General features: G+C 41.6%; 1 protein-coding gene across 1 annotated transcript in view; it reads left to right on the top strand.

The window, feature by feature from the left end:
* Nucleotides 1-26,341, top strand: part of LOC126471528 (dynein axonemal heavy chain 5) — a 1,073,018-nt gene that overhangs the window by 1,024,804 nt on the left and 21,873 nt on the right. Inside the window, exon 70 of the mRNA XM_050099754.1 lies at nt 4,137-4,293. Within this exon, the coding sequence (XP_049955711.1) occupies nt 4,137-4,293 (157 nt within the window). The remainder of the gene's footprint in view (nt 1-4,136; nt 4,294-26,341) is intronic.

Raw genomic sequence — 26,341 nt, 5'->3', positions numbered from 1 at the left:
CATAATTCAGTCTCTGTCGGTAGTAATATGATAATGGTCCAACTGGTACACTACAGATCATAGTAAATAAAAAAATTCGAATTATAGGATAACCAGAGCTACAGCCTTGAAAAAATCATTCATCCATGAACTAGCTTTCAAGCTCCTGCTGGCTTATCATCAGATGGTGGCGTTTACAGAACATTATTTCTTGAACTAAGTGAAAATCGTCACCAATGTTTTGTAGGTGTCACAGAATCTAGGTTGTGTGATCAAGAACGAGAAGGTAACATGACAAATTCCGTTACGAAACTCTCATTTGGTTAACTTTTTTTACGCTCACAGCAGATTTTACTTCACAAAGTACGTGAACGAGGCGCTTCCCGACATCTTGAAGAACATACGGGTTTTACGTAGCTCCAGAGGTCCTTCCCAATGCGAGCTTGTGCTGCGTCACTGATGACCCGTCGTCGAGAGGATTGCAGACCCAAATCTTTCTTCCTGCTATACTCCACTTTAGATCCTGTCTCTTACATATTATTCGTCCTCAGAGCGTGGAGAGAAGTATATTTCTGCTCATGTTTTTCGGTAAAATTGTGATAGCTCTCCCGTACGAAATCTTTACCATCTTGAATTTTGTTAACATTGATCTAGGCTAAGATAGTGTGAAATGTCTCTAATGTTATATTATTTAATATTATCTTGAATACATAGGGAAACATAAAGACGGAAAAAGACCAAAGGTAGCTTACAATGATACGATGGTGATGGATGCAGAAGTAAGAAAAACTGTGATAAAACAAACGTAAACTTTCTAGAGCCGAGCATTCCTTCATCACCAAATGGGAATACAAACCTAACGGGAAAACAGATATTAGCAAAAAGAATAAATTTATTCTCAGTTTCCAAGTCGTGTCAATTCGGTTACATTTTACCTTAAATGTCGCGACTTGGAAACGGAGAACAGTTTACCCAGTTATCTCGGCAGTGTTTACATGTCGGGTGAGAGAAATCATTTTCACATCACTTTCTGTTTTCTATCCATTTTACTTTAGTTCCACATTCCTTTTGTTTTTATCTCCCGCAAGTGACGACCAAGTTTCACTATGAGGGGAATACTAGCATTTCCGTGTGCAAGTTCTGTGTAAACTTTTACGTAGTTTTGTGTCTCTGTACTTTGAAATTTACACATTCACTCATTCACAGCACTGACAAACACATCGCGCAGGGAATGTACTAAAGATATATAGCTATCTTGCAAATATATTCAAAAAGCTCACACGATAGGTGTCCTCTCAAAAATGGCGTTTTCTATATTACTCATCAGCATTTCTACCTATTTTTCAGAAACGTTGTGCAAAAACTAAATGTATTATACTCCACTTTAGATCCTGTCTCTTACAAATTATGCGCCCTCAGAGCGTGGAGAGAAATATATCTCTGAACATGTTTTTCGGTAAAATTGTATATTTTAAGTAATGAAGCGATGGTGTCAAAGGAATACAGATGATTTATTCCACTGTGATATTTGTTGGGACACTTGCGCGTTCTGATTACATCTACATGTATACTCTGCAAATCACATTTAAGTGCCTGGCAGAGGGTTCATCGAACCACCTTCACAATTCTCTATTATTCCAATCTCGTATAGCACGCGGGAAGAATGAACACCTATATATTTCCGTATGAGCTCTAATTTCCCTTATTTTATCGTGGTGATGGTTTCTCCCTATGTAGATCGGTGTCAACAAAATATTTTCGCATTCGGAGGAGAAAGTTGGTGATTGGAATTTCGTGAGAAGATTCCGTCGCAACGAAAAACGCCTTTGTTTTAATGATATTCATCCGAAGTCCTGTATCACTTCACTGACACTCTTTCCCACATTTCGCGATAATACGAAACGTGCTGCCCTTCATTGAACTTTTTCGATGGACTCCGTTAGTCCTATTTGGTAAGGATCCCACACCGCGCAGCAGTATTCTAAAAGAAGACGGACAAGCGTAGTGTAGGCAGTCTCCTCAGTAGAGGTTAGGTTAGTGTTTTTTAACGTCCCGTCGACAACGAGGTCATTAGAGACGGAGCGCAAGCTCGGGGGTTAGGGAAGGATGGGGAAGGAAATCGGCCGTGCCCTTTCAAAGGAACCATCCCGGCATTTGCCTGAAACGATTTAGGGAAATCACGGAAAACCTAAATCAGGATGGCTGGAGACGGGATTGAACCGTCGTCCTCCCGAATGCGAGTCCAGTGTACTAACCACTGCGCCACCTCGCTCGGTCCCTTAGTAGATCTGTTACATTTTCTAAGTGTCCTATCAATAAAACTCAGTCTTTGGTTAGCCTTCCCCACAACATTTTCGACTTGGTCCTTCCAATTTAAGTTGTTCGTAACTGTAATTCCGTATTTAAATCGTATTTATGTTGACATAGAAAGTTTTGCTTTAATAGAAATTTGATTTACTTCTGGCCGAGTAGAGATGTTCCCAAACACAAAAAAACTATGTGAAATAATGTGATGCCAATGCGTCTCGAGCCACAGACACTGCAGCCTGTGCCGCGCGGGATTAGCCGAGCGGTCTAGGGCGTTACAGTCATGGACTGCGCGGCTGGTCCCGGTGGAGGTTCGAGTCCTCCCTCGGGCATGGGTGTGTGTGTGTTTGTCCTTAGGATAATTTAGGTTAAGTAGTGTGTAAGCTTAGGGACTGATGACCTTAGCAGTTAAGCCCCATAAGATTTCACGCACATTTTGAACATTGCAGCCTGTAGGCCAAGGCCGATACGAGGTGCGGCTAGAAAAAAACCGGACTGATGCTGGAAAAAACATTTATTTACAATTATTTACAATTTAAAGTTATCTCCTTCAATGTACTCTCCTCCTCGGTCTCTACACCGCTCCATACGAATTTCCCACTGTTCATAGCAATGCTGCAGATCATTTTCGGTAAGTCCATACATTACTTCCGTCGCTTTTTCTTTTACTGCTTCAACAGTCTCAAATCTAGTTCCTTTCAAAGCTGACTTGACTTTAGGGAAAAGAAAAAAGTCACAGGGGGCCAAATCAGGTGAGTAGGGTGGATGATCTAAGACGGGAATGTTGTGTTTTGCCAAAAACGTCTTCACTGACAACGCACTGTGAGATGGGGCATTGTCTTGGTGAAGGATCCATGACTTTTTTCTCCACAAATCGTTCCGTTTTCTCCGTACTCGCTCACGTAGGGTAGCCAGGACGCTAACGTAGTAATGCTGATTCACTGTTTGTCCCTCTGGTACCCAATCAATGTGCACAATCCCTTTGATGTCAAAAAAAAGAATCATCATTGCCTTGAATTTCGATTTTGACATTCGTGCAGGAGTTTTCCAATGCATCGATTGGCGTTTAGTTTCGGGATCGTAAGTAAAAAACCACGATTCATCGCAAGTAATAACATTTTGTAAGAAGGTGGGATCACTTTCAATGTTTTCCAGGATGTCAGAACAAATCATTCTTCGGCGTTCCTTCTGTTCAATTGTGAGACACTTTGGAACCATTTTTGAACACACTTTGTTCATGTTGAAACTTTCATGAAGAATCTGCCTAACACTTTCCTTGTCAACTCCTGTTAACTCAGACACTGCTCTGATTGTTAAACGGCGATCTTGTCGAACAAGTTTACCGATTTTTTCAATGTTTGCATCAGTTTTTGCTGACAATGGTCTGCCAGTGCGAGTGTCATCACTGGTGTCTTCGCGGCCATCTTTAAATCGTTTAAACCACTCAAACACTTGTGTTCGCGATAAACAATCATCGCCGTACACTTGTTGTAACATTACAAACGTTTCACATGCAGATTTTCCTAGTTTGAAACAAAATTTGATGTTAACACGCTGTTCTTTCTGTACACTCAACATTTTCCGACGCACAGACAAAACGTCAACTACTTAAAACAGACGCCACGGGCAGACTGAGTGCAGGAGGCAGATGAAACTCGAGCAGTAGGCGGAGCGAGAGTCACGTGACAGGTCACGCGACTTTCAGCCTTATTGCATTCGTTTTATTGTTTCACCAGTACTAGTCCGGTTTTTTTCTAGCCACACCTCGTATACCTATTGGTATGGTAGGACACCCGCCAATTACAGGCAGTTTTATGTAGTAAATAAGACATAGACGTTTGGATTTTCAGGTACCAAATCAACACGGCCAAAGAAATTCTCGACACCATTCTCAATGTGCAGCCAAAGGAAGGTGGGAGCCAAGGCGGCGAGACGAGGGAGAACATTGTGTACCGTCTTGCAGAAGACATGCTCGAGAAGCTACCCAAGCAGTACAACAGCTTCGAGGTCAGTAGCTATCCAAGTATTGACATATGGAAACATCTTTTGTATTATGCAGACATACACTAACTGGGGCGGTAGTAGTCCCCCATCCCCCCCCCCCCCCCCTATTTTCTTCATTATCCAATGATGTGTGTTTCGTCATTCTTTTGTCCATTGTACTTTGTAGTGAATGGAGCATGTTTGTTTTGGGAGATACTTCTTATAAACAACAATAACAAACTAATATCCAGTTTATTATTAACAATAATTTTTCTCAACCCCTCCCTTCCTCCTTGTCTATACACCGTAGAGAGATGGAACATCAGCTATCCTACTTAAAAAACGGTGGTAAATATTACTGAGATAAGCCATTTGACATTCCGAAATTCTATAATAAAATAACGTTACGACATTTTCTGTCCCCCTCAACTGCTAATTACTATAATTTCTCCAGATGCCCACACCTGATTCCACTAAAAGGCGTTTAACAAGTAACGCATTTCATTATTCTAACAAAATGTACCGATAAATAAGAAGCACATCGTCATATAATAACAAAACCAATTTCGGTAGTGCAATGAATAGACACTTTCTACGTTCTCTCTGCATAATTAGTGTGTGACGAAATGATGACGATTCACAGAAACGTTACGTGTCACTGTACAACGAACGACAGGATTCTGCTCTGGCAAGCACCGCACCGTAACAAAGTCAGATGCCGCGCCGCTGCCGTCGGCCTACCACTGCGTAACATCCAAACAATAAATCACACTGTAAACACTCTCTCTGCCACAGTGTAGGACAGGAAATGGTTTAGGAAATGCGATTGCCATAGTGTCATCCGTGGCCGCAGGCTTCGGCCAGGGGAGTCCTGCACCACACACCATCCACCATAAGAGGCGCAGCTCGCGATACACCCGCCGCCGCTTCGAGGGCAACGACCTAATAAAGGCGGGAAACCTCTCCCCTTCCCCATGGGCTGGTAAGAATCAAGTTCCCCGCCCAATTTTATTACCAGAGATCCGTCAATATCGTTCCAAACTCCACAGAGACAAGCAGAAGCGGAGTTATTCTGCTTAGAAAAAGATGGCAGTTATCCAGTACTCACCCATATGTTGGTGGACAGCTGTCTGCAGGTTGATAAAAGAGTAATATACATTTGGCGACTGATTCTCCTTCGGCCTATAACAATGCGCTACGCCTTATACAAACGGTAAAGTACTTGAAAATCGAACCATCTCCCAAAAGGAATCACAGCATTTGCATCTCCAACATTAATCGTCCTGATCTGGAAATGCAATCTGCGTATTGTAGTAAGCACGTCTCTTTCTGACCAGCATAGCGATCAGTGATTTTTAATCACAGACCACAGAAGCTTCTTGTTGTTGAGCACCCCGTGATCGTATGTCAGATAAAGCACACCTCTTTTATTAATTCAGCCTCGTAAGGGCCTCAGACTAACACGCAAACACTCGTAAAGAAGATCAGTCTAATAGGTGTTCTGCAAGCCAGTCCTCTCGTGGATAACGAAGTACACTATGTGATCAAAAGTATCCGGACAGCTCGCTGAAAATGACTTACAAGCTCGTCGCGCCCTCCATCGGTAATGCTGGAATTCAGTATGGTGTTGGCCCACCCTTAGCCTTGATGACAGCATTCCACTCTCGCAAGCATACATTCAATCAGGTGTTGGCTAGATTTCTTGGGGAATGGCAGCCCATTCTTCATGGAGTGCTACATTGAGGAGAGGTAATGATGTCGGTCGGTGAGGCCTGGCACGAATTCGGCGTTCCAAAACATCCCAAAGGTGTTCTATAGGATTCAGGTCAGAACTCAGTGCAGGACAGTCCATTACAGGGATGTTATTGTCGTGTACCCACTCCGTCACAGGCCGTGCATTATGAGTAGGTGCTCGATCGTGTTGAAGGATGCAATCGCCATCCCCAAAATACTCTTCAACAGTGGGAAGCAACAAGGTATTGTGATATTGCCATGCAAAACAACAAGGGGTGCAAGCCCCCTCCAAGAAAAACACGACCACGCCATAACACCACCGCCTCCCTATTTTACTGTTGGCACTACACATGCTGGCAGATACCGTTCACCGGACATTCGCCATACCCACACCCTGTCATCGGATCGCGCCATTGTGTACCGTGATTCGTCACTCCACACAACGTTTTTACACTGTCCAATCGTCCGATGTTTACGCTCCTTACACCAAGCGAGGCGTCATTTGGCATTTACCGACGTGATGTGTGACTTATGAGCAGCCGCTCGACCATTAAATCCAAGTTTTATAGCCTCCCGCTTAACTGTCGTAGTACTTTCAGTGGATCCTGATGCAGTTTGGAATTCCTGTGTGATCGTCTGGATAGATGTCTGCCTATTGCACATTACGACCCTCTTCAAATGTCGGCGGACTCAGTCAACAGACGAGGTCGGCCTGTACGCTTTTGAGCTTTACGTGTCCCTTCACGTTTCCACTTCACTATCACATCGGAAGCAGTGGGTCTAGGTATGTTTAGGAGTGTGGAAATTTCGCGTACTGACGTATGACACAAGTGACACCCCATCACCTGACCACGTTCGAAATCCGTGAGGTCCGCACTTGATCTGAAGGAATTACTATCTTCTTCCCCATCACATACCTGCATTCTAGGCTTTACACTGAATGCTCTACGAATTTGTTGCGGAAAAATCCATTCGCTTTAAAAATGCTCTTGAGGTATGTGAGCTCTTCTTGCAAATTATCTTTATCAGCTATAAAGTGCGCACTATGCGCCAAGATCTTGAGGACACCTATGGTCTGTGAAGGTTGATGGTAGCTACTGGCATGTAGATATAGATTTGTATGCATGGGTTTACGATATACGGCATGTCCTAATGTGCCATCAACTTTATGGCGAACGACAACATCTAAAAAGGGGAGGCAGACGTCTTTTTCTATTTGCATAGTAAATTTGATACTAGCATGGACAGAATTGAAATACTCAAGAAATCGATGTAATTCATCCATCCCATGCAGCCATACTACGAATGTGTTGTACTCGTACCTCCAGAAGACCTTGGTTTAAAACTTTGCTGAGTCCAGTGCCTTGTCCTTGAAGTCTTCTATGAATAAATTACACTGCTGGCCACCGTAAATGCAACACCAAGAAAGACAAGAGGTAGCACAACAAAATTTATTTTATAGATAAAATGTTGACCAAGTATCAAATGATTACGTTTACAGACGTCTGTGACATGTGGTTCCTGCCAGAATCAGTAGCCAGAGTAGCCGCCATTGTTGGAGATCACCGCTGCCACACGTCTCGGCATTGACTCAAATAGACGTTGGATGTGTTCCTGGGGTACAGCAGCCCAAGCAGCTTCCACACGTTGCCAAAGATCATCTGGTGTGCAGCTGGGGATGTAATCTGGGTCACTCGTTGAGCAACCATGGACCACATGTTTTCCATCGGCGAAAGATCCGGGGAGCGAGCCGGCCAGGGAAGCACTTCAATCTGGTTATTGACGAAGAACCTTTGGACAATGCGTGCCACCTGTGGTCGCGCATTATCCTGTTGAAATATGGCTGTGGCCGAGCCCTGAAGGTAAGGAGGGACAACTGGCTCCAGCACCTCGGATATGTAGCGCCGGCTATTTAAAGTACCGGCAATGCGTACTAGAGGCGTGCGAGAGTAGTATCCAATACCGCCCCATACCATAATACCCGGTGCAAGACCAGTGTGGCGGTGCATAATGCAGCTGTCCAGCATCCACTCTCCACGGTGTCTCCACACTCGAATCCGACCATCGTGGTGCTGCAGACAGAAGCGTGCCTCGTCAGTAAAGACAACGTCATTCCATTCTGCCGTCCACATCCGTCTGTCATCACACCATTGGCGACGGAGACGTCTGTGGTTCTGCGTCAATGGTAGACGAGGCAATGGACGTCTTGCGGACAGACCACTCTGCTGTAAACGGCGTCGAATGGTACGCGCAGACACTGGATGATGCGTTACAGACGTAATGTGCTGTGCTATGGTTCGGGATGTCACTGAGAGATCCGTCACTGCCATGCGCACAATTTGCCTATCAGCACGTGCAGTGGTGCGCCGAGGTGAATGCGATCGACCACGTCGGTCCGTCGTACCCTCCTGCATCCAACGGTCACATATCTGCATTACAGTTGTTTAGTTTCGTCCAACACGACTAGCGATTTCTCTGTATGATAATCCACAAGCTCGGTAAGCCACTATCCTTCGTCTGTCGAACTCGGATACTTGATCAAACGATGTTCGCTGTTGTCTACGAGGCATAACTGATCGTCTTGTGAAACAACCACAAGGTAAACACAGGTGCCGAACGTACACTCGTCGAAATCGCCAAGCCTTAAATGGCGCTATGAGGTGGCGCCACAGGCGCGCGTGTTGTGCGTCTGCGCTGAAATTCTAATCAGTTGCATATCTCATCGCTGCAAAACCATGGTGTAAATTTCACTTGATTCGGATGCTTCCTTCAGGGTGTTGCATTTACGGTGGCCAGCAGTGTAGCTACCAGATGGGAGAGGAGGCTTCCCGTAGCAACTCCATCAATATGCTTATAAAATTCTCCATTAAACTGAAAACAAGATGACAAAAGCACATGTTCTTATAAGGCCGTGATGTTCTTATCAAAATGTTGGCCGACAAGAGATAAAGAGTCCTTTAAAGGTACCTTGGTATATGATGATACCACGTCAAAACTAACGAGCACATCCGTACTATTTAGCCTGACATTGCTAAGTCTCTTAATAAAATCCATAGGATTACGAATGTGCTCTTGTCATCTTATTTTCAGTTTAATGGAGCATTTTATGAGCAAATTGATGGCCTTGCTATGGGAAGCCTCCTCTCCCCTCTGATAGCTAATTTATTCATGGAAGACTTCGAGGACAAGGCACTGGATTCACGAAGTTTTGACTCAAAGGTCTTCAGGAAGTACATGGACGACACATTGTAGTATGGCCACACGGGATGGATGAATTACATCGACTTCTTGAGCATTTCAATTCTACTCATGCTAGTATCAAATTTACTGTGGAAATAGAAAAAGACGGCTGCTCCCCTTTTTGTATGTTGTAGTTCGCCATAAAGGTAATGGCACATTAGGGCATGCTGTATATCGTAAACCTACACATACAAATCTATATCCACAAGCCAGTAGCTGCCATCACCCTTCACAGACCATACGTGTCTTTAAGTGCATAGGGCGCACTTTATATCCGATGAAGATTAATTTGCAAAAAGAGCTCACATACCCCAGGAGCATTTTTAAACTGAACTAAACTCCATCCGGACAGGCCTCGAAGGGCCCAACGGCACCGACCGGCCGGCGTGTCGTCCTCAGTCCACAGGCGTCACTGGATACGGATATGGAGGGGCATGTGGTCAGCACACTGTTCTCCTAGCGGTATGTCAGTTTATGAGACCGAGCATCTTCAAAGCACATGGATTTTTCTCCCCAACAAATTCGTAGAGCAGTCAATGTAAAACCTGGAATGCAGGTATGTGATGAGGAAGAAGATAGTAATTCCTTCAGATCAAGTGCGTTTTTGCCCTATGTGGGTGCTCTTTCCTTGTAGATAGGCCGTATTCTTGAGAAACACTGTGTTAAGGTGATCATCCGGCCTCCCACGAAGATTTCAGCTTTACTCAGCTCTGTAAAGGACGATTTATTGCTTCGTAAAGCGAGTGTGTATCAGACTCCTTTCGGAAATTGTGAGAAGTCATACAAAGGTCAAACAACACGCACTGTTCATGAGAGATGTGTGTAACATCGAAGATACACATGCTTATCACAGCCAGACAAGTCAGCTGTGACAAAACATTGTATTGATACAGGACATTCCGTAAACCACAGTGATGTGAAGATTTTAACATTCACCTCTTCCTTAAAAGGGATTCTGTCTTCAAGGAAGCTATACAGATTAGATTAGCTAATAATTTTTTAAATAGAGATAATGGTTTTAAATTGGCAAAGTATGAAATCGGGCTCTTGGGGTAATTAAACTGCAGAGAAGTCGTCATGGTGTTAGCACCGCCGAATATACATCGATAAGCGAATCGAATGTCTGTACACCTTCGCCACAGGCAGCGCATGTGTAAGCATATTTCTTTGCTGCCGACCATCGTCCATGACCCCCTTGCGTAGTACTGCTGTGGTTGTGCATATAAGGCCCCGCTGGGACCTTGTCATCAGTCAAATTCCTGTCCAGCCAGACATGGGGACTGCATCTTTCCACCATTCTTCACACCTACAAATCCTTGATCTGACCCATCATTTGTTATGCCAGTGTCACTTGGATTCCACCCCTCCCAGATTCTATAAAGCCCTCCAAATCCTTGAACGCCATGCACTCCACCTCACCCTCTGTATCCACCTCCCGTCCCCCACACGGATCCTCTGCAACCTCATCCCCTTCCCACATCTTCTCCTTTTCCTTGAACACATCTGCACCCTATACATTGTCCACTGACTCGATCCCCCCCAATCCCCTCTACCCCCAGCCTGCTGCCGCGCCTTTACCATTGTATCCCGCCTTCTCTCCACCTCTACACCCTCCACCTCCTTTCCCAATTCAACTTCCAGCACCTACCCCTCCCAAATAATGAGCTTCACCCTGGTCTCTACCCCTCCTACCAACTTTAACCCCACCTTCCCCCTCCTACTCCTCAGGGCTCCCTCTCCCCTCCTCTTCCCTTCCCCTGAGCGCTTTTCCTTCCTCCTACACCCCTTCCCTTTCCTGTGCTTGGCTTCTGTGTCTCAGCACTCCCTCCTGATTTGCCTTCCTTCTCCATCTCCCACCTGCCCTTGGTGCATCCCCCAACCCCCCTTTTCCTTTTCCTCCCACTTCCTCCAGTCCCCCTCCCCCATTGCACCTTCCTCTCCCCTCTTTTTCCCTACTCTCAGGCCTCCTCTCCCTCAGTAGGTCCCTCCCAGCAGTTTTTATTCTTCGTGTGTGCTCCATCGCTTACAGTGGGTTTTTAAGTGTCTCTTGTTCTGGTGCATTTTTAGACTATGGCAAACGTTTAACTTGTGTGTGTGACTCCAGTGTATTTTATGTGCCCCACGACTCGCCAACTGCGTTCTTTTAATTTTATGTCAACTTTTTTTAACTGTCTCACAATGAATGCTCCTGTGTCCATGTTTATTTTAGCCCCATTGTCTCCACTTATTATGTTTTCATATACCCCTTTTTTCGCGTTTTTTATGTATGGTTTCCTCTTTTTAAACTATGTCACTCAGCTGAAGAGTGGAGGATTGTGCCGCTGCCAGCCCTCCCCTGCCCATATGGGGCAGGGGAATGAAATTACAATAAAGAAAAAAAAAACTTGTCATCAGTCTTGCGACTCACTCTGAGGATGGCCGAGTAATACGCCGAAATATCAGTGGAAGAAGTTTTATGTGTGTAGCTGCATGCCCGGAAATTAATAGACTATTCGTTACTTCGCAAGAAGTTGAAAATGCACATGAAGTAGTAATACTTAAGTGTAATAACTGTACATACAAACGTGATAGGGTTGTAATGGTTTTGTACCAAATTGTCATTTACCTCCTCCCATCTATTAAATTTATTCCTGCCTGCAAACAAGATATCTCTTATACATCTCTATTCATTTTATTTTCTTTTTTCGTTCGCTTGTGAAGTGGTAAATGCACCACTTCTCATATGACTGGTGGCCATAATCCTTGCTTGCGATAGGTATATTAAGACAGGTCACGCTTGCAAAAGAATATGACTTGGCCATAGTGAACACCATATATAACAAAATTATACAGGGTGTTACAAAAAGGTACATCCAAACTTTCAGGAAACATTCCTCACACACAAATAAAGAAAAGATGTTATGTGGAAATGTGTCCAGAAACGCTTAATTTCCATGTTAGAGCTCATTTTAGTTTCGTCAGTATATACTGTACTTCCTCAATTCACCGCCAGTTGGCCCAATTAAAGGAAGGAAATGTTGACTTCGGTGCTTGTGATCAAATTGTAAATTTTCACAATCAACATGTGTGGGCTGACGAGAATCTGCGCGCAATTGTGCAATCACGTCATCAACACAGATTTTCTGTGAATGTTTGGGCAGGCATTGTTGGTGATGTCTTGATTGGGCCCCATGTTCTTCCACCTACGATCAATGGAGCACATTATCATGATTTCATACGGGATACTCTATCTGTGCTGCTAGAACATGTGCTTCTACAAGTACGACACAACATGTGGTTCATGCACGATCGAGCTCCTGCACATTTCAGTCGAAGGGTTCGTACGCTTCTCAACAACAGATTCTGTGACCGATGGATTGGTAGAGGCGGACCAAGTCCATGGCCTCCACGCTCTCCTGACCTCAACCCTCTTGACTTTCATTTATGGGGGCATTTGAAAGCTCTTGTCTACGCAACCCCGGTACCAAATGTACAGTAGAGACTCTTCGTGTTCGTATTGTGGACGGCTGTGATACAATACGCCATTCTCCAGGGCTGCATCAGCGCATCAGGGATTCCATGCGACGGAGGGGTGGATGCATGCATCCTCGCTAACGGAGGACATTTTGAACATTTCCTGTAACAAAGTGTTTGAAGTCACGCTGATACGTTCTGTTGCTGTGTGTTTCCATTCCATGATTAATGTGATTTGAAGAGAAGTAATAAAATGAGCTCTAACATGGAAAGTAAGCGTTTCTGGACACATGTCCACATTACATATTTTCTTTCTTTGTGTGTGAGGAATGTTTCCTGAAAGTTTGGCCGTACCTTTTTGTAACACCCTGTATAAAATATAAAGAAGAGCAAAGATTGCATGTGCAGATGGTGATCACAAATTCCAGAGAAAGGGAATTACAATTGTGTTCATTAAATCACTTGATACTAAGGCTTGCTGCACAGTAATAAATTCGAATATTTTATTCTGTGCTCAGTATCAGTTGAGATATTACTGTCTCGACTTTCCAGCTTCACTGACCCAGGTTGCGCTCCTCTGCCACTAGAGGGCTCTGAATTGTATCATGTAACATGGCAGTGTGAAACATAACTCCATGGGTGTGAGAGAAACAGCACGCTGTAATCAAGTTACTGACCACGGAAAACGTGCCTCCAGTTGAATCCACACAAGAATGAAAGCTGTATACAGTGATGATTGTAGTGAGATCAGTAATGTGCGACATTGCGTTGCCCATGCTTGTAATGAAGGAGCAGTGGGAATAGTCTCAACGTGTGTGACAGAGCTCAGAGTGGACGATGGCGTATGGCAACCAAAAAGACTCATCCACATCGGACTGATGACCTCAGCAGAGTAAATCGTCGGGTGACACAGACAGAGCTCTCAGGTTACTGCAGCATGTCACAAGAGCTTGTACTGCCCATCATTGCAGAACTGCAGTACAGAAAACTGTGTGCATGTTGGGTGCTTTGAATGCTCACTCCTGAAATGAAACAGAGGAGACTGGACATCTGTCTACATTTTCTGTTGCGATTTGTGGGTGAGGATGAGTGGTTCCTTAACAACATTGTGACAGATGATGGAGGCTGGGTTCACCATTTTGACACCGAAAACAAGAGAGCATCAATGAAGTTCTGCCACAAAGGATCACCGACGCTAAAAAAGTTCAAGAGTATGCCATCAGGAGACAAAGTCATTCTCACAGCGTTCTGGGATAAGGCATCACCATAAACAGTGCAAGGTACTGTGTGTCTGTAAGAACACTGAAATCATGAGCTCGGAAAAGTCGTCCACACATGGAGGACCCAATCCGACGTCTTGGGTTCACTGTCATCTATCATCCTCCATACAATACCACCTTGACCCCATCCTATTTTGATCTGTTTACAAACCTTAAAGAAAACCTTCGAGGACTTCACTTTGATAGTGATGAATCTGTTCAAGCAGAGATAAGGTTCACGGTAAATGATGACAGCCAAAACAGTTGCAGAGTAAAGATTTATTAAAATTCTTGACCACGGTTTCTGTATATATAAATATACCTTCATCAGAAGTAAAATACCTAAAATTATATCTTGCAATGGAGATTAATAAAACAGTTGTGCCAAAGGCGTCGTCAGTAGTTAAAACATCATCTCCATTTATACAACATGATTATGGACAGAGGGTCGATGCGAACACAGCTTAGCATCAGTACTTCGCCTATGAACTCATCCTGACACATGTCTCTAGAACGTCTTATCTTTCCACTTTTAAAGCACATACATGTCTTTTTTAAAGCTGTGTTTGCTGTACCCTACACCAATTCCCCCACTTCCACCTGTGTGGAGGAGTAAATTTATACTGCAGATTCGTTTTATTCCACGAATGTTAAGAATATTAGTCAACTTAAACCATTCCCTAATGGGGAGGTGAGAGAAGGGGACTTACTTTGTCGGTGACTTTTGCATACTAAAACAGTGGACCCCATTGTCTTGGAACCCACCTTGCCCTACTAGTGCTAACTGCATGTAACTCATATCATTTTATCTCTACTTATAACAAATCCTTCTCACTGGTAGAAGTTTGGCGCTTGGCCTCTGGGTAGTTGGTTCGAATCCTGATGATAGAAGAAATTTCAGTCATCAGTATTTGGCTGGCTAGGGACTTGGAGGTATCTATGTACAGTTTCTGATCACCAGGCCGTGTGCTGATGTGCTGAGTTAAATCCCAAACCTCTCCATAGTGATTTTCTCTGCCTCGTGATGGCTGGGTGTTGTGTGCTGTCCTTAGGTTAGTTAGGTTTAAGTAGTTCTAAGTTCTAGGGGACTGATGACCATCGATGTTAAGTCCCATAGTGCTCAGAGCCATTTGAACCATTTTCTCCATAGTGTCTTGTACGGAGAGGTCTTCAAGACACTTCTGATGGTGGACCATCCACCTGATGTCGATTTTACGATTCATAGGACTATTTGCCAACAGTAAGCTAAATCCTATAACTTGGTTTCACATTGATAATTATCTGTAACAACACAAACACGACGCTACACCTCACAAGCACTCAACTTAGTAATCCACGCGATACAGATAACCATCTTGTAAATTTTCTAGTTTCATCATCTCCATTTATTGATTCTTTCAATGACATTGCTATTGCAGATCTGTAGCTATGAGATACGAAGTAAAAAGATGACTGCTGGATATAAGGTCCACCTGTTATGCAAACAAGTGTTTTTCCATATAAACTCAAACAAGTTTCACCACCTTTATGTCACTGTCAGCGGGTACTCTTTATTTAGTTCTTAATGTTCTACATTATAGTGTTATGTAGTACTCTCCCTAAATTATTGGATATAGGTATCTCTTCATAGTTAGCATTCAAGAATCCTTTCTTAACTGCATTCTCATGTGTTGGTGGGATGCATACAAAGACACACCACTCTTAATTTCACGGAAATTAACTCATAGATAACACTTTTCCACTGTCTGAAACACAGTGTTGATGTTGCTGCAGTGTTTCCAGTCCCTGTCCTTTAACAGTTAGTTACATCCGTGAAGATCTTGTTAGCTCAGCGTTGGACAGTACTCACATCTGTGAAAACTATGCTAGGTCAGTGTAAGCTAACTCCTGCAAGCGCAGCTGGGGTGTTTCATGACAGATTTCAATTTCACGAGACAAACAGCTATATGTTACTGAACAGTCTGTGCCAGATCCTCTTCTTCACTAAATGGAGATGTCTCAATTCTCCAGTATCGCTGTCTGATGACATCAATAAACTGTATTCAACAAGTGTCACAGACTGACTATTAAAACATCCGCAAACTTTTCAGGTTTGTGATTCCAGATGGCTCTTAAAATAAATTTTGAAACTTTGCGTCAAAATTATTTTGGGCATAGAAAATTCCAAATGTGTTTACAGATAAACATGCCATGATAAATGTCGACTTAAACAACGATAATTATTGTTTCAAATAGTCGGTTATAATCGTTTTGTAACCTGAGAAAGACCATGTGAGCCGTTTGTCTAATTATCTTCCTTATTCAGGCGCGTTAACCTTTACAAACATTTCATTTCCTAGAAGTCTGAAACACATGGAAATATTTGAGAAAAACAACAAAAATGTCTCTGTTCATGTGATTCAAGTGGTTGAGTGGTTAAAGAAGGGGGAAAATCTACCATTTTTCATATATGCAGACATTGAATGCTTGCTACGACTATATGTAAATGACACGCACGTTCACAGATCATATATTATTGTTTTCCACATGTACTGTAGGTACAGTGAGAATTGTTCAGACTTTCATCTGTACCAAGGTGCTGACTGTTTGGAATGGCTCAGAAAACAGATTTTATGATAGCTAAAAAAATGGCTCTGAGCACTATGGGACTTAACATCTGTGGCCATCAGTCCCCTAGAACTTAGAACTACTTAAACCTAAATTAACCTAAGGACATCACACACATCCATGCCCGAGGCAGGATTCGAACCTGCGACCGTAGCGGTCACGCGGTTCCAGACTGAAGCGCCTAGAACCGCACGGCCACACTGGCCGCCCTTATAATAGCTAAGTGCATGAAAATTACTTGATGTGAAAGTAGCATTTAGAGCAGCAGCCATTTGCCATATTTGCGAGGAACAGTTCAAGGAAACTGATGTGAAACACAGAGATCATAGTCAGTTTACAGGCAGATTTCTAGGACCTGGCCATGATAACTGTAATTTAAATTTTGAACCTAAATTTACAATTCCTATTGTGTCGCACAACCTGACGAATTACAATGCTCACTTTATTATTATGAACTTCTGTGAATAAGTGGAAGAAATTGGGCATAATAAAATGGCTGAAAATAAATCCAGCCATGTTTCTGTGATTTAGACAAATATGGAAAGATATAAAATATTTACTAAATTTATCTCATCGGAACGTCATTGCGATATAAAATTTCGATTTATAGAATCCTTGAACTCCCTGGCGTTCTCTGGAAAAATATGTATCATATTTAAAACCTGATGGATTGAAAATAACAAGAAAGAACAGACGCGAATAACCGGCAGAAACCCGATTAATCAAAATGACAACGCCTCGCCGGGAAAGCTTGAAGAATTACAAGAAAGTAATTCCCCAATAGTGAACAATTTAATTTGATTAATAAGAAAAGTGTGTTCACATATGAGTATGTAACTGCCAAATCTGTTTCTCGGATGAAGGTGTCTTTCTATATGAGTATGTAACTGAAAATCTGTTTTGTAGATGAACAGTTGCCATCAAGTGAAGCATTAAAAACTTGCTGTCTAGTAAAACAACTGTCGAACAATATGAATACGAAAGAGCGCGCAAGGTATCGTGTTCGAGTGCAAGACATTAGGAGATTACCACAAATTTTATTTGTGTTACTGTTAACCTATGCCTTTGAAAATTTCCACACAATTTGTCTCCAAATGTACAAACTGGATCCAGTTCGTTATGTAACTTCACCCAGTTTAGTGTGGGATGCCTTGTTGGAAACTACTAATTTAAAATTGTAATTTATAATGGACGTATAACAATTACAATACGTTTAGTGTGGCATCAGATGTGCTATTGTTTACTGGTCACATACACATAATGTTGTAAACAATCGGTCCATGGCTGATTATGACGAAAATAACATAAATCATACTGTATATCTCAATGTAAATAGTCTCTACAGCTGGGGAATGATTGAATTACTTCCCACTCTTTGATTTTCCCTGGCTGTCTATGGACAGTTTTGATGTAATGGGCATACCAGACGATTCACCTATAAGTTACATTTTAGAATTATACCCTGAATATCCAGGAACTTCACTCCAGTCTGCCATTATTCCCAGAGAAAATGGTACCAACACCAAGCATCATCAAGCCAGGAGTTGTAAAGAAACTGGTTTACAAATTAAATGATAAAAATTATGTGATTCACTACAGAAATCTGAAACAGTGTCTGAATGATAATTTTATTATAAACAAAATTCGCCTGATATTATCATTCCATCAATCTCCTTGAGTGAATACATTCATCATCGTTGGGAAACGTATCAATGTAAAAAACAATTTGGAATTTTTTTTTCAAACTAATGGATAACAGTGATATTGGCAAAACTATTGTAGGGAAGCAGCCTACTCACGCTGTAGTAAATTCACATCAGTTTCCATTGTGTGCCAGCCAGTCTGCTGTAACTCTGTAACTAGCTCTGACGTCATAAATGTTGCGCAATACCTTAAAAATCAAGCAAATGAACTAAAACTTTTCTAGCATGTCAGAAATAATACTAAATTAATGTGTGTTAAATATCAGTTCGATAACTTTAGCCGTTTCCGAGATGTGGACGTTTTCTGAAAAAATCATTGGCGCAACAGAAAAGAGCTAGAGACTTCAAAATTTATATTTAGATTCATCTTTCATAATGATTTAATAAAAATAGTACTTTGGATTTCACAAATTAAGATTTTAGTGGAAATTCATGATTTTCTGGTTTTCGTCTCAAAACTGAAGGAAGCAAGATAGATTAAGTAGGCTAATAAATAAGGCTAGGATGTTTACATTTAAATAGGTTGGAGGTCCGCTATGACTATGAAGATGTGAAAAGTTTCTTTTGAATACCTATAAAATTATAGCGATAGCGGATCTCAAAAGGGCCAGTTCAGAGCTCATCTACTGCGTACAGTGTAATTTAATTAATTCTCTCGCCCAAAATATTTTATTTAGCCACGTCAAAATTTTATTATCAATACTTACCTGCGTGCTGAATGCACGTTTAAATTAAGAGCTTCTTCGGCCATCAGCAAAAGAAGCTATAAATTATTATGTAACTTGAAGTGGTGCGTTACTAGCTCAGCGGCTAGTCGAGAGAGCCGAAAAGATCAGGCGTTCCCTTCGCCGTCCGCACCGCGGGTTTATATATAAGGACGCTGCGCGAGGAAGGAAGGCCCCAGTTCTCTCCAGACGCTGAATGACACGCCATCTGTGTCGGGAGTCGCGTCGCATCAGTGTCACTGCTACAAACAGCCTCGGGTGCCGTATTAAGTTACTAGAGATACGCGGAACCATGAAAACATTTCATGTGAAGTGTTAATTCTGGAATGATTTTCATTATCTAGCTTCAGTTTGCGTATTGTCGTATTTTCACGTGCCGTCGCGGGACAGACATTCTACCAAATATTTAGCGTGGCGTTTGATGAAATATTTTCATCAAATTATGGCGAGCATTCTTTTTAACATTTAATTCGGACATTTATAGTTGCATCAGTGCATTAGACTCTGAACTGCTCTGTTAGTTAGGTTGTAGGGATACTTGTGTTTTTTATCAGTGAATTTCAGAATATACTCAACTATTTTGGAAAACCGTTTTTGATTAGAAATCCCGGACAATCTCCTAATTCCTCAGAGCTATAAGCTGCAGCTATAATGGTATCTCAATTGAAGTGGGCACTAGGATCTCTAAATACTGGCTCCATGTTTTATTAAATCACTTTCTGGGTGCCAAGAAGTAAATAGAGAGCCAGTGTTGAGAACGGCGAAAGACAGCATTAACAACATTCTAAAAGCCAGAAACTGATCCAACATGCAAGCATATATCCAGCAATTAATTAAATTATTGTTACAAACTCATCCGCCGCCCCACACTATGGATAATGTGCGAAAAATAAGTGGTGTGAAGCGACTAACACGAAAATTTAGATATGGAGATGCTGATCCGATTATTGAAACATGGAATTTTAATGAAAAGTGGGGAGGAGGGAAAAGAGGATGACAGCGACAAAGCCAAAGGTCAAATTTGGTCCAGAATGCCTCTTGCATTCCTTCTAACATCTTGCACTACTAAAGCCCCTTCCTTGTTTACAGCAGGTTTATAAGATGTTTGGTAGTAACAGCCAACATTTTATTAAGCTCAGCAGCCACTTTGATGGTTGAATTCTTCTTATTAAATGTAACACACATCTTTAATGCTCTCCTGCCTCCATCGGTATGTGTAGTTTTTCCCCCAGATCTATGTTTAGCGGACAAAGGTCTCCCATGAACACTGTGTGTTGTCACCTCGTAAAATGCAGAATTAATGACATGATGTCCTTAGAGCACCGTCACCACTATTGATTCACAGAAGAAAATCATTATATGGATCATAACCTTTTTCTTTAAATTCGACAACTAATTTCAGATTGACATAAAGATCATCTTGAGATGAAAAACGTGTTTGTTGCACAGAAGCGAGTAATAAATGAAATATCCGGTGCCGATTCTAGAGCCTCTTGCAGACATTTCTTTGAGCAGTTGGGCATACAGCCTCAACAGTACATTACTTCCTCATAAGTTCGTTGTCAACAATCAGTCACCGTTCGCAAGCAACAGTAAAATTCATGAATATAACACTACGATTTATGATTTATATATATCCATCAGTCAGCCTTAACGTGGCACAAAAAGTAGTGCCATATTGTCTTAAAAATCTTTGATCATCCATCCAGAAATATAAGGAACTTAATAGATAATACAGTCATTTAAATGGTCGCCATATTGCCATATTTTTCATTAAGAGAGTGCACTATAATTGTAAAATTGATTCGTGTCACATCATTGTGATTCACGGAGTATGCAGACAATTAAACTAACCTAATATTACGGTATTTTTTTAATTTTTATTTCTGGACCGTCTAATTACAACTGAATAAAACACAGTTTTCGTGCCATACACGTTTCGCCTTTATTCATTGGAAAAATATGTACATATTCCAGGCCACTGAAGATGCCTTGCAAAGAATGAAGGTGAAAAGCAAATGGCACGAAAATCATATTTCATTCAGTCGTAACTAGACGGCCAAAAATTAAAAATTATCAAAATACCGTAATATTACAAGCAACTGAGTACGACAAGACTACAAACTAAGCTTATTAGTGATAAAAGTCTGTCCAAGAAAGAAGTATAATCAGAAAATTTGTCATTCACCTTCATGTAAATCATTATCGAGAAATGCAATTGTCTCATCATCGAAAAGTGGTGGCGTTATGCTGGGAACCCAGTTCTTGTCAGCGCATTCGTCATCAGCTTGTGCAGAGCGCTTCATTGCTGATCAGATTGAAATGAGAAGGAGCCGTACAGTATGGGCGGCAGGTACACATGTACCGAGAGAAGCAGACGTCTGCCTTCGTGCAAATCCAGACAGCGCTGACACTCGTACTTCTCGTGGGAGCGAGAGTAGCACGTGCAGCACATGTCTGCAAGTACCACAACGTATGCGCTTTTCGTGATAGCGGGAGTTAGCCATAGTTCACACTCGTACGACATGGTGACAATTTTGAACTATATGAAATAAAATCGCCATAACTTCTGAACGGTTTCCGTTAGGGCGTTCAAACTGCACGGTTGGCTTCGGGACATTGTGGGAATTAGTATGGTTTCGTTTAGCGACGAGACCCACTTTCATTTGGATGGGTTCGTCAATAAGCAAAATTGGCGCATTTGGGGGACTGAGAATCCTCGTTTCGTGATCGAGAAATTTCTTCACCCTTAGTGGGTGACTGTGTGGTGTGCATTGTCCAGTCAAGGAATAATTGGTGCGATATTCCTTGATGGCACGGTGACATAGAATCGTACATGGAAGTTTTGGAAGATTATTTCATTCCCATTATCCAAAGTGACCCTGGTTTCAACGATATGTGGTTCATGCAAGACGGAGCTCGGCTCCATCGAAGCAGGAGAGTGATTGATGTCCTGGAGGAGCACTTTGGGGACCGCATTCTGGCTATGGGATACCCAGAGGCCACTGGCATGGGCCTCGATTGGGCGCCATATTCTTCGGATCTGAACGCATGCGACTCCATTTTGTGGGGTTGTATTAAAGACACGGTGTACAGCAATAACCGCAAAACCACTGCTGAGCTGCAAACGGCCATTCAAGAGGTCATCGACAGCATCGATATTCCGACACTTCAGTGGGTCATGCACAATTTCGCTATTCGTCTCGCCACATCATCGTCAATGATGGCAGGCATATCGAACATGTTAAAACCTTAATCCGAATATCTGTAGTGACATCTACATGTTGAATATAGTGTGTGCATGCCGTAGTTTGTAACTAATTTCTCGCATAGTTCAATAATTGTTACTCTGTACGTGAAAGCCGACACGGTTGACTGGTACTACGTGTATATTCACAGTACTTCTAATCCAATGCTTCTTCACGTGGTGCACATAAAACCTGTAAGTGAGGAAGCGGAAAATAGGAAGTGAATAAACAAACATTTTTTTAAAAAAGAAACGATAGGTGTGGTACTTTCCACATCAAATCATGCAGCACAATTTTATGCTCTTCTTCTCCCTGTGTTAGAATGTCCGAGTTGTTATCTGTAGGGCTTCGAATTAGAATCAGCTCCTGCTTAGCGTTCATCAGAATTCGATTGCTGTCTTCAAAGAGACTCGTGAGCGGAGGCATGCACTAAAAAAGTTATCTATCGATCCGTCTATGAATCACCCTGCATTTTGTAAAGCATTCAGAGCCGATGTTGTTGCAGAGGCGTATGTCTTGAGCGTAGATGTGATCCCCATCTTTCTGGTGCGGTTATTTCAACTCAGTTAAACTCGCATCTTATTTATTGAAACAGCAAGGGGAATTCATTACGTGTAAGGCGTGAATTTACTGGTTGGCCGTGGCTTTCTTAGGTGTAAATATCCCCTCCAAATATAGTAAGCTTTTGCTTGGAAGTGTCAGTACTTGTTGATGCTGAATAATAATTCATAGCTATCATTATTATTAAACATTTCTGAGGCAGATGGTTAGTGGGAATAATACTCCTGGCTCATGATACGCTCATCGTATTGAACTAGATTCGTTACTTCGAGTGATGTCATTGCAAGGTTTCAATCCGACGGATTTAATATACTCGTAATTCTTGCGTGTAATCGCCTTCTGCTTCCGTGCAAAGTGGTCTTCTGATGATTGTTCAAATGTGTATGAAATCTTATGGGACTTAACTGCTATGGTCATCAGTCCCTAAACTTACACACTACTTAACCTAAATTATCCTAAGCACAAACACACACACCCATGCCCGAGGGAGGACTCGAACCTCCGCCGCTTCTGATGATTATGTAAGCCATATTTATACTTAATACCCATAATTTTGCTTCAGATGAAGACACACTATAATCACAGTCTAATATATACGGTTGCGACACTTACTGCTTTGAAAGTTGTTACCATTTGACAGTTCAAGTGACACTAGCGCTCCTAGCGACCAGAAAGCTCGCCTTCCTCTGACAGCAGATGCGAAGTAAAAATAATGTTTGTTTTTAATTCGTTTTGTACGTAATTTACAAAATAGTTAATATATTTTTGCGTCACAAGTGTTAGGAGAACAGCGAGAGACATAAATGATCGTGAAATATAAGTAAACAGAGCACAAACTATTGAATGAAGTGACATAATCTGCAACATATTCTTGAAGAAATAATTAAGAAGTAGCATACAGTGGCACTTATTCCAATGAAAGTAAGAGAATACACACTGTATATCCCACATATGAAGTATATAGATGATCTTCCTTGTGTAAAAATTAAGCGACACATCACTTTTAATTACATTCTGCTTTGCAGGAAGCCTGCTTCCAAATACACAATTTCCGTCTTATTCTCTGTGGTATCAGGTTATCTCAATAAAAAGTATGACTGTTTTAAAACTTTATTATATTCCATTGATACATTTAACGAAAATAAAATTAAATGAATGAGTCAGTCCTAACACTTTAGCAACCCAAATGAGCCAGCTTCATCACTTTTTTATTTCTTCTCTTGCTTCTACAGACTAAGTCTTGATTCCTGAATTTAATAAAGTAAAAGAGCCTCACTTTCACAAATAGTCTTATTAACAGCAGCTTGGTTTCAGCACGGCACCCAGGTGGAAAATTGGGGATGTCCATCAACATGTTCACAAAGAAAGCACCACAATTACTTATGTGAGCATATTCATCAAAAGTAGAAGTCAACTTAGTCTCACAATGAGTTAAAAATTCTGTGACATCTTCTGTACAAATAAATAGGCTTCCAAAGTTGCCTTCATAACTTTTAAAATGACAATAAACTTTGTCATTTGCGTCTAAGTCTTGGTTGCCAGCTACAAGTACTGTCCTACATTTATAACACTCATGAATTGTAAGCAGTTTCTTGTATGCCATGCTGTTTGCCTCCGAGGTCTGTTTGAACTTCCACATTTGGTAGTCTGATCACTGAACTCGTGTCACTGATGTCCAACAGTGGTGAAACAAGTAATTTGGGCGCTGCTTTCATATCCACTATTGTCTGACCCCAGTTGATCCCCTCACAATTGGAGGTAGCTACAATATGTGTGTTCATTAATTTGCTTAAAGCACAATTATTGAATGCAGCACAAAACTGTCGTGGTGATGGGTTGCTACAAAAACCACCTTTATGCCTTATCACTGAGAAAAAGTTTTCCAGTGGATCTTGATTAATTTTGGGTGTTAATAAATATAACTTGGTTCCATCCAAAACGTCATCAACAAACATGTTCAAAGCGCTTATGTTACCCAGAAGTCATTTAACACACTTAATCCTAGAAGAAAAATCTTTCCCATCAACATCTACAAATTTCCATGACTGTATCCATGGCTTCAGTGTCTTTAATATTTCTAAATGTCTTGAGGCACTTGTAATGCAGTTCCTTAAGGATACAGGCCCTTTAACACTATATGCATTAAATGTGTCAAATATATCGTTTACTTTTTGGCAAAAATCTGCAGTAGCAGATGATGATATGGTGCCACAAGTAACAAGTGTCTCAATGCCTGCTGCTACTGTATGACTCAACACACGAACTGCAGTGCTTACCTTCACTTTTGAAAATGCTGGCAGTTGGACAGCTCTTTTAGTGAGCTTGGGGGCCAACTTGTACTTCCTTTCACAATCACTTGAGTACAACTGACAAATGTCCTTCCATGAAGCAGTGCCAATCCCTCCTTCATCTGTTGTGTGGATAATGTTATACCTGAATAAATTATTACGTATCCTTTTTATCAAGTGTGGGGTGTCATAAAAAAGTAGATCTTACTCCCTTCGTGTACTAAGCATGGATTAACTGGTGTGATACCCAGTCTGTTCCTCCACTCCACAAAATTCTAGCCTTGGTCAATCACATATGTTTTTACAACCAAACCAATCTCTGTGAGTTTTTTGACAACTTCAAAAAATATGCACGTCAGATGGGTGGCTCCTACTGGTCCTTTGGAGAAATAATATACTAATGGCTGTTTAAAATGTGAGAAGATGGCGTTAATCATTATAACTAATGCAGTATTGGCAACCACAGATGTACGTATGAAACCCATGTCTTCAAATCCAATAACACGATCCCTAGGGCTGTCATATATCAAATTTTCCATTAGTGACATCTCATCCATAGACAAATTAACAATTATATCACTTTCTGGTAACTGCTGCACTTTCTGCTTTAAAAGATGAAATATGTTATTACTTATCCCACAATTTAATTGTATATCTTCCACATACCTTTGTAAGGTAGGTACTGATGGAAGGCTAAAACAGTGTGATAAAAAACTGTATGCCTGAGTACTATAACACAACAAATTAAGTGCAAATAATTTAGTTTCATCTTTCCATCTCGCACGTTTTCCGTTCAATGGTATACTGATTTGGCTCATCAATAAATCGAGAGCATCTTTTTTCAAGTACTTGGAACCAATACTTTTTAAAATGAGCTTGTCTTTTTGTATTTGTGTCCTGTGACGTTGTGGTTGCAGTTTATTCTTACGATGGACACTTTCCTTGTCAGGTAATAATTTTGTACGAAGTCTAATGATTTGCACATTTTTACATTTCACACGATTTTCCAACATGCGAATAATTTCACGTAATCTAAGCATTTCATATTCAAAAGATGTCTGTGTTGCAGATTGCGTTGTTAGTGATTTTAAATGTGTCTCTCGTGTAGTAACACTTGTGGTAGCTGTTTCTTCTGTGTCAGGAGACAGTTTTATTATTTTTGCAGTAACACTTTCACGTTTGTATGGCAATTTTCTCTTCATCGTCACTAGTTGTGGCTCATTCGGCACGTCAAATAACGTAGGAACTGCATTC

Source organism: Schistocerca serialis, chromosome 3, assembly GCF_023864345.2.
Source record: "Schistocerca serialis cubense isolate TAMUIC-IGC-003099 chromosome 3, iqSchSeri2.2, whole genome shotgun sequence".
Taxonomy (NCBI): domain Eukaryota; kingdom Metazoa; phylum Arthropoda; class Insecta; order Orthoptera; family Acrididae; genus Schistocerca; species Schistocerca serialis.
This window is presented reverse-complemented; position numbering and strand designations above follow the sequence as displayed.